The sequence below is a fragment of the Notolabrus celidotus genome, chromosome 3 (assembly GCF_009762535.1).
Source record: "Notolabrus celidotus isolate fNotCel1 chromosome 3, fNotCel1.pri, whole genome shotgun sequence".
Classification (NCBI taxonomy): domain Eukaryota; kingdom Metazoa; phylum Chordata; class Actinopteri; order Labriformes; family Labridae; genus Notolabrus; species Notolabrus celidotus.
Window position 1 is genome coordinate 21114983 of NC_048274.1, and position 11700 is coordinate 21126682.

The 11700-nt window shown below is 37.9% G+C and overlaps 2 protein-coding genes across 3 annotated transcripts in view; both read left to right on the forward strand.

Moving 5' to 3' along the window:
• si:dkey-234i14.2 (heterogeneous nuclear ribonucleoprotein C) overlaps positions 1–7442 on the forward strand; it is a 58983-nt gene extending 51541 nt beyond the window's left edge. For both annotated transcript variants that reach the window (XM_034680987.1, XM_034680986.1), the window contains 4 exons: positions 3180–3349; positions 3850–3963; positions 5140–5297; positions 6042–7442. In XM_034680987.1, the coding sequence (XP_034536878.1) occupies positions 3180–3349; positions 3850–3963; positions 5140–5297; positions 6042–6080 (481 nt within the window). In that variant the 3' untranslated portion in view covers positions 6081–7442. The remainder of the gene's footprint in view (positions 1–3179; positions 3350–3849; positions 3964–5139; positions 5298–6041) is intronic.
• A 1306-nt stretch (positions 7443–8748) lies between these two features.
• Positions 8749–10586, forward strand: LOC117810973 (5-hydroxyisourate hydrolase-like). Its single transcript, XM_034680988.1, has 4 exons — positions 8749–8950; positions 9756–9895; positions 10022–10157; positions 10305–10586. Exons 1-4 carry the CDS (start codon positions 8897–8899, stop codon positions 10392–10394), a joined length of 420 nt encoding a protein of 139 aa, XP_034536879.1. The 5' UTR covers positions 8749–8896; the 3' UTR covers positions 10395–10586.
• Positions 10587–11700: the final 1114 nt, after the last annotated feature.

Sequence of the window (11700 nt, forward strand, 5' to 3'; positions counted from 1 at the left end):
TTAAAAGTAGTATAGGTTAAGAAGTCTCCACTTTCATAAGCAACCATGTTTCAAATATGGAAACAATCAGGATAAGTTTAACATTTGTAAACTAGAAATGAGACTTTTAGGCAACATACTTTGCCTGCATGATGCTTTTATTGTCATGTGTCAGTCAGAACCATCACACAGCTAACATCTGATAACAGTAGCTGGGAAACTCATCATTTTACACAGACAAATCAAGTGTTAATCTGGATAGGTGAAAGCATATAATAATAATAATAATAATAATAATAATAATAATAATAATAATAATAATAATAATTAATAAAACATTTTATTAATATAGCACCTTTTAAAAACATGTTTACAAAGTGCTTCACAGAGTGCAAGACATAGTGAGTGAAAACAAAAACACAAAAGCACATGACAAAGGTAAGGAGAGCTAAAATGACAATAATAAAAATCATGCAGAAATTAAAAAGTCAGTGATGAGTTAAGAAATAAAAGCACATTTAAAAAAGTGTGTTTTTAAAAGAGATTTAAAAGAGGACAAGGATGTGGCTTGCCTGATCTCCTCCGGCAGGTCATTCCAGAATGACGGGGCCCTGACTGCAAAGGCCAGGTCGCCTCTGGTTTTTTTCTTCGCCCTTGGGAGTTCCAAGAGGGACTTGCTAGAGGATCAGGCAGCAGTTGGGGACATACATTTTAAGGCATTCACTTAGGTACTCAGGGGGCAGTCCATTTTTTGCTTTAAAAGTGAGAGTTAAAATCTTAAAACCAATTATAAAACCCACAGGCAACCAGTTAAGGGAGGCTAAAATTGGTGTGATGTGTTCCCTTTTATTGGTGTGTGTGAGGAGTCCATATAAAGTATTACTCCTAAATGAAAGCAGAACTAATATCATACTGTTTCCCCACCAAACTCCTACAGCACCTTTGCCCTGTCTCTCAATCAATCATCCAATCACAAAATACCCTGTGCAAAACCCCTTGAAATCATATTGGATAACAGCCTGAAATTTGATAAACAAATCAGTACAGTCATCAAATCCAGCTTCTTTGAAATCAGATTAATTTCTCAAATCAGGACATTTATATTGCACATGACCTAGAAATACTAGGCTGGACTGCTGCACTTCTCTGTAATGTGGTGTCTGCTAGGCCTCCATACAATTATTACAACTTTTCCAAAATGCCGCAACCAGACTGCTATGCAGATACAAAAAAAGGGAACACATCACACCCATATGAGCATCCCCACTTTGGCTCCCCATTCATTATAGAATCCCTTACTAAATTCTTCTGTCTGTGTTAAAAGCCCTTCCTGGCCTCGCTCCCAGCTATATTACAGAACTCTTATCCCCTTACAGTACAGCCAGGCCCTTCAGATCATCTGATTAAGGGCTATTAACCATCCCACATGCACACTAAAACTTTTCAGAGATAGGGCTTTCTCTGCAGCTGCTAGACTTTGGGATAGTCTCTTATTGCATATAAGAACAGCTGAATCGTTTGACTGCTTTAAAAAATCACCTGAAGACTCGCCTTCACTATAGCACTTAAAACCTTACCTGTCTTGATTTACAGCATACATGCCTGGTCTAATGTAAGCTAAAGGAACTGAAAAGAAGTGAGTGTGTGTGTGTGTGTGTGTGTGTGTGTGTGTCTGTGTGTCTGTGTGTGTCTGTGTGTGTCTGTGTGCGTGTGTGTGCGTGTGTGTGTGGTACTATGCACGTGCCAACATACATGTGATCATTTTATAAAAGCCCCACATGTGTGTACGCAAGCAAGTACAGGCTGCCAGACAAACAGATGCACATTATTTCCATAGACTGTATAATATTATGGACTTAGTCTCTGTCATGTCACTGATTTCTGTAGCAGAGTTTTGAGGCCTTAATTTGCCTGTGTTCTTTTTTTCTTTGTTTCAGTTTACTTTGGGCGATGTTCCCTTTATATCTAAAGAATATATTCTTTAATTGACATCAATAGTCAGTAGTGCAGGGATTTTGGTGGGTTTCACGTTGGAAACTTTTCTACAACCTTCAGATTTATTATTATGCGTTTGTTATTTTCTATTTTAAGGACATTCTACTAATGCTGAAACATGAATCACTCACAAAATAAAAAATAAAAAATGAAACTCAGTATGGAGTACACAAATTTTTTTACAGAAACATTTTTACAGCCTTACTACCATTTATCTTGAATTGTACTCTGACACAGCTAAAAAAAATACACAAAACAAAAACACAGTGTCATCTCATAAAATGCAAGTCATCTCAGGGTCTTTTGAGTGATTATCTGAACTGTCAACCCCTTCGAGGCAGCCTTAACTAGTTTCTGTGCTTCCTACAGCTTCTCTCACATGTGATTGGTTGGTCATGTAGCTGTAATTTACTTGGTCATTGGCCTCACTGATTGTTGAGGTCAAATGCCCTCTGCTTTCATCACAGCATCACCTCAGTTTGAACTAAAACCAGCCCACATGCACAACTACAGTGTGTTTTCTGTAAGCAGTATAGAGTTTGACTGTGATACACCCACTGTCAGCAGCACTACGAGCCCGGCAGGGAGCTATTGATTGGCCTTGACAGAACCAATTACATTCAGTGACAGATAGAGACATGGAGCTGTCCACAGGGAGGAACTATGCCAGTGTGTGCGAGTGAGAAAAAGAGATAAAAGACAAAGAAGCACAGAATATAAATATCCATATTTATCTAGGAGATGTTTGAACAGTTGCTTTCCAACTTGCTCTTCCTTTATATCTTTTTTAACCGCTTGTATAGCAGCTTGTTTGAGCAAGGGCTTTCTTTGAATATTAACATTGTTACTGCCAATATCAGTGAAATTCAATTCTATTCCAGCGAAATGTCATACATGTAAAATGTTGGCTCAATAAAAGCAGTAAACATGATATAAACACAATCTTTAAATGGCAAACATGTTGTTTTTAATTAATCTTTACAGAGACCACAAGCTGTAGGCAGCCCAGACTATCTGCAACAGTATCATTTTCTCATGTATTTTAAGTTTTCAACAATATTTGAAATGATGTTGCTACCTTTCCTCGTGATTTCGGAGAAACATCTTTTTATTCATTTTTATTTTTTTTGCATTTCAAGGAAGAATTACTGCACAAAGAGTTTAAAAGTTATGTTATTTTAAAAATGTATCTACTGTATTTCCAGGATGTATGACTACCAGCGTGTGCCAGCCTCCCTGTCTCCTCTCTCTTTGGGACCCAGTCTGGCCAAGCGATCCCGTTCGTCCTCCCACTCCACCGGACATAGACGCAGTCGAGACAGAACCCACTCCAAAAGCTCCAGAGCTCACTCCACCGGTTCATCCACGGCCAAGTGTGAGTTCCCTCAAAGGTCCAAGTCAAAAATTGAAAGGTTATATGAAAGCCTGTGGACTTACATCACCTGCCTCTCTGTAATTAAAATCCAGTGCTAAAAAGGTTCAAAGCTTGGAGCATTACATCTTTGACTTCAAATTATGATGTTAATTTAAAGCTCCTGTGATGAACTTTTGGTTCATGTTGATTTTGGTGCCCCCTGTTGACAAAGTGGTGCTGTCTGGTTGATTTTTTTTTCATTTGGATTGTGTCAGATACACTGTTTCTATTTGTCTCCAGTCTTTTGTCTTGTTGCTAAACTTACCACTGGTTACATTGCAAAAATGAAGAGTCAGATTTAAAGCCCTTAGATTCATGGCATATGACAGTGGTATCAATCTTTTTCTCTAGCTCTCTGCAAGAAATAAGCACATTTCCCTTAGCTATGACTTTAAAACTCTCCCTATTGACATTTTCAGGTAGTCTAATATGTCCTCTTGTTCTCCGCTCTGTCCCCGCAGTAGGCATGGAGGAGTTGCAGGTGATTAAAAAGGAGCTGACTCTGATAAAGACACAGATCGATGGGCTGCTCGACAGTCTGGACAGGATGGACACACAGAAGAATGACCACAAAGGTGAGACACTCATTCTCAAAGACACTGGAGGCAGGTCTGTGTGCGATCCAGTGATGGATAATCTATACAAACATCAAAAACATTTGATGGGAGACCCCAGGAATATGCCTCTTAAAGATTTCTGCCTGATTAGCTTCATCACTCACAACCCTGATCGAAATGATTCAGGAACTGTGCCACAGGGACACAGAGGGGGGAGTGAAACTTCATTGCACCGGTGGAGTCACTCTTATTACTCCTGACAAATCAGTTATTTCCCTCCAGCCAGGACGCTTTCAAAAAGTTGAATCGAGGCAGAACTGGAGAGCAGGCCTTTTGATTTATGGCTGGGTTAGGAGGAAATTATAGAACATGCTGAACAAACAGTGTTGTTGAAGTAACTGACTGATTAAGCTTAAAAAAATGGACAAAAAAACATGGGCCGAGTCTAAAAGCAGAGTGGTGTGCAATGAAGGGATGGGTTGCTGCTGCCCCCTTGTGGACATTTGAAGACAATACCGGCACTGTGCTGGACCCACAGAACAGAGAGTAAACTGAACAAGAATTACTATCCTTCCTGAGGCGACAGGTTTTACTGCAGTCTTATTTAAACTGATCGTAAACTGTAACAAAGTTCAGACCAGTCATTTAGTGCAGTCTATTTACCTCAGGGCAACATATCCCAAATCACTACTACACACTAAAATGTTACTGTAAAACTCGAGACACTACTTTCACCACAAACCTAATAATATGGTCTTTATTAAACAAATAAATATAGTATTAAAAATAAAGTTCGAATCTGTTTAGTCATGTGCAGTTTAGCTGATGAAGGGGCCCACCTAAAGGAAAGTGTGTGTGTGTGTGTTGTATCTACTTTGAATAACCTTGAGTCGATTGATAGCCCTCATCTTCACATTAATTTAGCTCCAGCTCTGCTTCATTCCACTGTCCCTCACTATCGCGCTCCTCTCCCTCTATATCCTCCCTCACACCGTCTCCTTATCTGTCCTTCATCCTGTCACTCCTACTCTTGTTTTCTGCCTGTCATCTACGGCAAAGTTAGTGGGAAATGTTTTATTTGCCCTACTATATATATGTGTTGTTTTTTTCTTCAGGTCCCTAGCTTAATGAAAACCCGACTCAAGATCACCATTAGCCTTTGTCACTGACCCCCATGTTACCGCTGTGTTGCAGGTTCCCCCCTGAGAGAGGAAAGTCCAGCCGGCTCACCGTACGCTCTGTCTGCAAGCAGCCCCGAGCATTCCCTCTCCTCCCTCTCCCCACCCAGCTCTCGCCATCGAATCCACAGGGAGAGCCCCGACTTGAGGGACCATGATGATGACCACCACACGGTAAACACACCTGAAATTATAATCTTAATGGTCATACATTGTGATCCTTTCTTTTTTTGATTTTTGATTTTTCTTATTTACTTTGTTATAATTCAACACAAACATACTATTTTCTTTGGTGGCCTATGAATACCAAAGTACACAATGCCAAAAAATAAGACATATGGCAGGTCACAGCACCTCATCTTCACCTACAACTCCCCATTGTATATGAAGGTTCGCTTTAGCTATTTATCAGTCCTGACCAATACTGTAGTACTTCTTGAGAAACTACCCCACATTCTGGTAAATTTTGAAATTATTTCAGTTTCGGTCTGACATGACCTTTAGTGTAAACTGTAACTGTCATATAAGTTTGATCCAGTCCTGGTGGACCAAATTTATATGAAAGTATACAATACCATATAATTCATACCAGTAATCCATGAGAAAAAATCAGCCTTCAAGCTTGCCTTAGATCTGAAAAATTAAAGATACATTTCAAGCTTTGAATTTTAATCACATTAGCCTATCACAAGAAGAAAAACAGCTCTAGTTTTAGAATAACACAGACAAGATAATCAGATGTTCCCATCTTGAAAAGAGAGCGCATATGTAACAACTACTGCGTCTCCTCAGCTGTGGAATCAATCTATACTCATGCATTTCATTTTACCAAGTCACTCTGACTTTGCACTTTAATGAATCGTCTCCTTGTTTTTCTTCCTCTGTCCTGTCTCTCATTGTCTGTCCTGTCTGTCATAGATGAGCAACCACAGCTCTGACCCTGAGGAGGAAATATGAAGCACAAAAACTAGAGAACGTAGAAGACGTGGATAAAGTGCCAAACATGGAGGAAGAGAACAAACAACCACAAAACCAACATTCATATCAGAGGATCATCTCCCCTTCAACCGGGTGCACATTTCAGACAACACAATGCATTCATTGTATCTCCGCTGCTCTGTTTCTGTGAACATACTTTCGAGGAACAACACTGACTGGTGACTTATACGTGCACACAATTTAGTGGAATTTACTTTGTCGGGCTGAGGGTGAGTGACAGAGAGAGACTGATCTTATCCAGAGAGTAATTATAAAGATTACCTGGAGGCATGGTGGTGAATTAAACTTTCCATAATCCTGCCTAATCAGGCGCTTTCTTTTTCTCCGTGTGAGCAGGGTTTCAAGCAGCACCAATATTCCAGTAATAATCCAGATATTGCAATATTAATCCAAACGAGACAATAGACTTTCTGATTGGAGCGTTATGTAAGCAGCTTACCAGTGTAGCTTGCTCTCATTAAAATCTTCTGAACAGAAAGCAAAATGTTGGACTGTACACACAGAAATAATGTATCATCATGGTGGCGTACAAGAGGAACTGCACTGTTTGGGCAGCATCTCCAAAAACAGAAACATTAAAAAAATTAAAAATAAATCTTTTTTTTAAATAAGTATACTTCTGTACAAGAAAGTCATCATGCGAAATCTTGATTAAAACCAGGTGCCAACTTATTTCAAGAGTAATGTAATTTTTTAGTATGAAGAATAGTGTGTGCACGTACTGTAGAAATGGAAATCTCTCAGCAAATGTGAAAGTATTCAGACCCGTCAAGGCAAATTCATCTATAAATTCTCAGCCTAATCACTGAAGAAGGGGTTTTTTTTTCATGCTGAACTATGATATTTTAAATTATATCAAAATGTAGCAATCAAAGTGAATCAAAGGGATCCTTTAATAATTCCACTGATCATTATCATTCAGGAGAAAAAAATGTTGTTTTCTGATCAAAAGTCTCACAGATTCTGAAAGGAATGTTCTAGAAATGATGTTGTAGCAGAAACAAAGGTGTTTCATCTGCTTTAATGTATAAGAGGAATGTTAGAAATGCTCTTCCACCATGTATTTGGCACTTTAAGACATGCAGACTCCCAGGTCAGTGTGTTATATTGTGTATTACTGTAAACTTTTCTGTAATTGTTCAGCTGTCTGATTGGACTTTTGCTTTAGGATTTATCATGTTTTTGTTCTTTTTTTTAACAACAATGTATAATTATAATTCCTAAGGTGTTACATGTTTTTGTTTGCATACTTAAGATGAGCCAAGTGGAAATACTCATTGTCACAGTAGTAAAAGTATTTTCATATTGAGTATAAATACAGTACATGAGAGTGTGTTTTTATTCTGAAACAGATGCAGAGGAGACAAGTGAAAGAGAAATTAACTTATGAGGGAAATGGTGTTAATAATGTGAGGTGTTCGACAAATTCTGTTATTGTGACAGTGATGAAAGTACAAGGACACTACTGTTTCAAAACTGGAGTAGTAAAGTGCGTCAACAGTACAATAATTGTAACCATATACAGTAAGTATGATAGATAGATAGATAGATAGATAGATAGATAGATAGATAGATAGATAGATAGATGATAGATAGATAGATAGATAGATAGATAGATAGATAGATAGATAGATAGATAGATAGATAGATAGATAGATAGATAGATAGATAGATAGATTACTATATAATAAATGCAAAATGCCCCAAAAGTATCTTGATAATAGATACCCAATACTGATACTATCCAAAGAAAAGAGATGAAAATATTTGACAACATTCTCTATAACAGTACATGGTGTATATCTGACCTACTACTTCCACCAATTTTCAAGTTTTACATGAGGCATCTCCACCAACAGCTGTTTGCTGTAAAGACATATTGTCCTGCTTTTAAGAAAAATGAGTTGGAAAGATGTAGGTTTAGTGTTCAAAAATGAGACACTAAGGGTCCTTTTACTGATATTTACTCGTGGTTCTATTTATTCCTAACAAAAAAATACTTGGGCATAAAATGAGAAAAAATATATATTTTAAACTGTGAATACAGGCGATGGGTTATGATAGCAAGTTCTGGGGAATGGTCATGTATCCCCTTTATGTATGCATCACAGCCTTAATTAACTCTTTTTCTTTCAAATATAGCAATTTGCATATTTATAAGCGTGGTGAACAGTAATCTTAGAGAGATTCAACCTGCTTCAGAGGGATATGGTCAGTTAGTGAAACGTGAAAAAAAAGTTAAGGTAGCCCTGCTACTCAAAAAGGCATCTGCTAAATAAAATGGTCAAGGTGTATCACTGTTGATGCCTTTCTGACAACGCTTTTAAGTTTTACACAGAGGCTGTCTTGGGATGATAGCAGTAAATAGCCTTTGTGTAACTTAAGTTGGAAACTCAAACAAGAAGTTGTTGACTGTGTGTTTAGGTTTCAACCCAGCAGTTAAATACATGTTTGTCAGGAAGTTAAAAAAAGAAAAGAAGATAAAATGAAATGCTCACTTTTTATTCATTTTTTCTTAATCTGCCTCTGAGCAGTCTGATGTGATCATCTGTTTCCACTGAGTTCAAAGTGTGACTAAAGAAGCTCTTGCACAACCAGTGTTCTGTTGACAAAGAGATAAGCACATGTGTGCTGAATGCCAGACTGGACAGATAGTCGGTAGAACTGCATGACTACAATGTGACAAAATATCTGATTCCATTTTATACATCTGTGTAAAATATCATTTTTTGGTTAAAGCTGCTGACCCAGTCTGGATTCATTTATCAGAGCTCATGAGTGCGAACAGGCTGCTGCAACTCAAGGGTCATATTTTGCCTGAAAATAAGGTAAGCATTAATCTTAAAAATGGATATATGATTTGATTTACAAGCTAAATTGAAGTGACTTTAAGATATGTAGCACTATAGAGAGTAGTTCATAGAAACCATGCAAACTCAGCCGGAAGAGATGTTTTGTACAAGTGGGAGAGGGAACCACATGGACTGTCAACATTACAGTCTCTTTAAAATGTTTGATTATTGCTCAAGTATGGATATGTTTATAAAATTTCAGGGTTTCTTTTCCCTTCTAGGTAACAGTAAACTATTAATATTGAAACCTTGTACTTACAGTGTGCTTACAGTGTACCTACAGTGGCGACAACATGTCCAGTTACACAGTTTTGGACTTCTGGATTGTACATAAAGGATAAAATACGATATAAAAATAGGAGAAAAATTGAAGCATACACATTGCACAATTTTTATTAATGTATATTTTTCCAAAATAATATAATCCAAAATCCATTAAAAACATTATTATCAATTATGTTTTAAGGCAGTATTACCATACTGCTTTCTCAGATAAAGGTTGCTCATACAAGCTTCGTTTTATATTCCTTTTTCTCCTGTTTGCATTGGAAGACTCTCTTTTAACTTTCCATCAAAAGTTAATTAATATTAATTTGCAAAAACAGATGCTGTAGATTATCAGATCTACTCAACTCAACAGTTTGAGAGGATGCATTTTTTTTTACATGATCAATAGAAGATGTGGGAATTCTTTTGAATCATGCAATAGCTTTAAAATAACATAATCCTTGTCATACTTCCTCTCACCTCCTTTTATACGTCTAATTTTTTTTCCCTGTAGATTACAGGAATGGCAGGCCCACCCAGTCCTCTGACCACCCATGTGCTGAATACTGCCATGGGTGTCCCAGGATCAAACATGGTGCTCAATCTCTATCGACAAGACCCATCCACTAATGCCTGGAGTTTGATAACTGCTGGGTAAAATCCAGATGACAACTGTCATGTGAAATGTAGCACCAATAGTCATAAATTATAGTCACAGCAATATCCTAAAAATTGATTATGCTGTACAATCTCAAATTCAGTCATATTTTGCCTCAACAGAACCACTAATGATGATGGCCGTTGCCCAGGACTCATAACTAAACAAATGTTCACACCTGGTGTGTATAAAATGCATTTTGAGACTGCTCAGTACTGGCAGAGTATGGGAGAGACCAGCTTTTACCCATATGTGGAGGTGAGGAAATTCACATTAACAGGCATTCAACTGCTTTTCGTCTTTGTGATGATCATATTCTTGTCAAGATCATTAAAACACATCAGATCATTATACATATTAAAACTTGAGATACCTGTTGATCACCTTGATTTTGCTTGGTTTCAGATTGTTTTCACAATTATTGACCCTGGTTCAAAGTACCATGTCCCTCTGCTGCTGAGTCGCTTCTCCTACAGTACATACAGAGGGAGCTAGAGATCAGGCTCGGTGCTGAAGATACTTCTATCTATTACCCAACACCGCAGAGGCAGCTCTACTGAGACTTATCCACGTTGCAGTTGAAATGCCACATTTATTCATTTGGAACTATTTTTACTTTTTAATGTTTTAATCAGTTTATGTAAGCCTATTAAACATTAACCTAATAAATAAGGTGTTTATTGTCAATTGAGTTTTTCTTTTCGCAAACGAGCATTGTAAACCATAATACTGATACTAGTTGTGTATTTCATACAACATAAAATGTACTGAATTTTTGTGTAAACACCAGAAAATCTATTACATAACCTTAGTTCACCAAAAGAAAAGAAAAAAACATTCCCGTGAGCAGATTACCTTTGACTTGTAAGACAATTACCTTACCTTAAAGCTGCTGTTGGTAGTCACAGAGTGAACATCTGTTCAGAGACAGGGACTTCGAATGTCAACACTATCCCTCCCAACCAGATTTCCTCTTAGCCCCCCAACCATAGACTGTATAAATGATGGACGTAGTATCCGCAATGTCACCCATCTGTTCCTGGACGCTGTTTTGAAGCCAATCGACGGCAGTAGCATTGGAAAAGCGGAACTCAACCAGGCAGTGTGACGTAAAGAGGCGGAGTTTGAGCCTCCTAGCCAACAGCTATGTCTTCCTGTCTGGGAGTCAAGTCGGTCCTGTCCTTATTTGGGCAAAAAATCGTAATCTTAATATCTTCTGAACCGTTGCATTAGAAAATAATTCACCCCCTCCCTCGTACAGTGTGTGCCGATAGAGAAATTAGCTACGTAGAGCCAAGACGTTTTTTGAACCAGGCTGTAAACATGTTTATTAATGCTGTAAAGATTGTCTTTTTGAATTGGTGTGAATGTGGTTTCCTGTGTTTCTGCAGCCAGCCTCAAGCGGATTCTCGATGAATTGCAGTTTATAACACTTCCGCATGGGCTTCATATTTTGAGACTGGAGGATGCCGCTTGGTGCAGTCATGATGGTGCCAGACTCATAACCAATCGGAGGACGTAGAAGGGGCCGCCCCTTAACTAATCAAGACAGAGGATTGGAGATTAGCTAAGATTGGTCCATCATAAGGGGAACGAGGGAAATAATAACATTGCTTGATACAAAAGCATTGGAAAACGTTGAGATTTCGCAATAGTCTCAAATTACTCCACTTACCAATGAATACTGATGGGTATTATGACCTTTTCTCCAAACCCAGCATAAAAAAAAAAAAAAAAAGTTTAAATGTACACCATCCCTACCAACAGCATATTTAAAAACCTGTTTTTCTTTTGTCGAAAT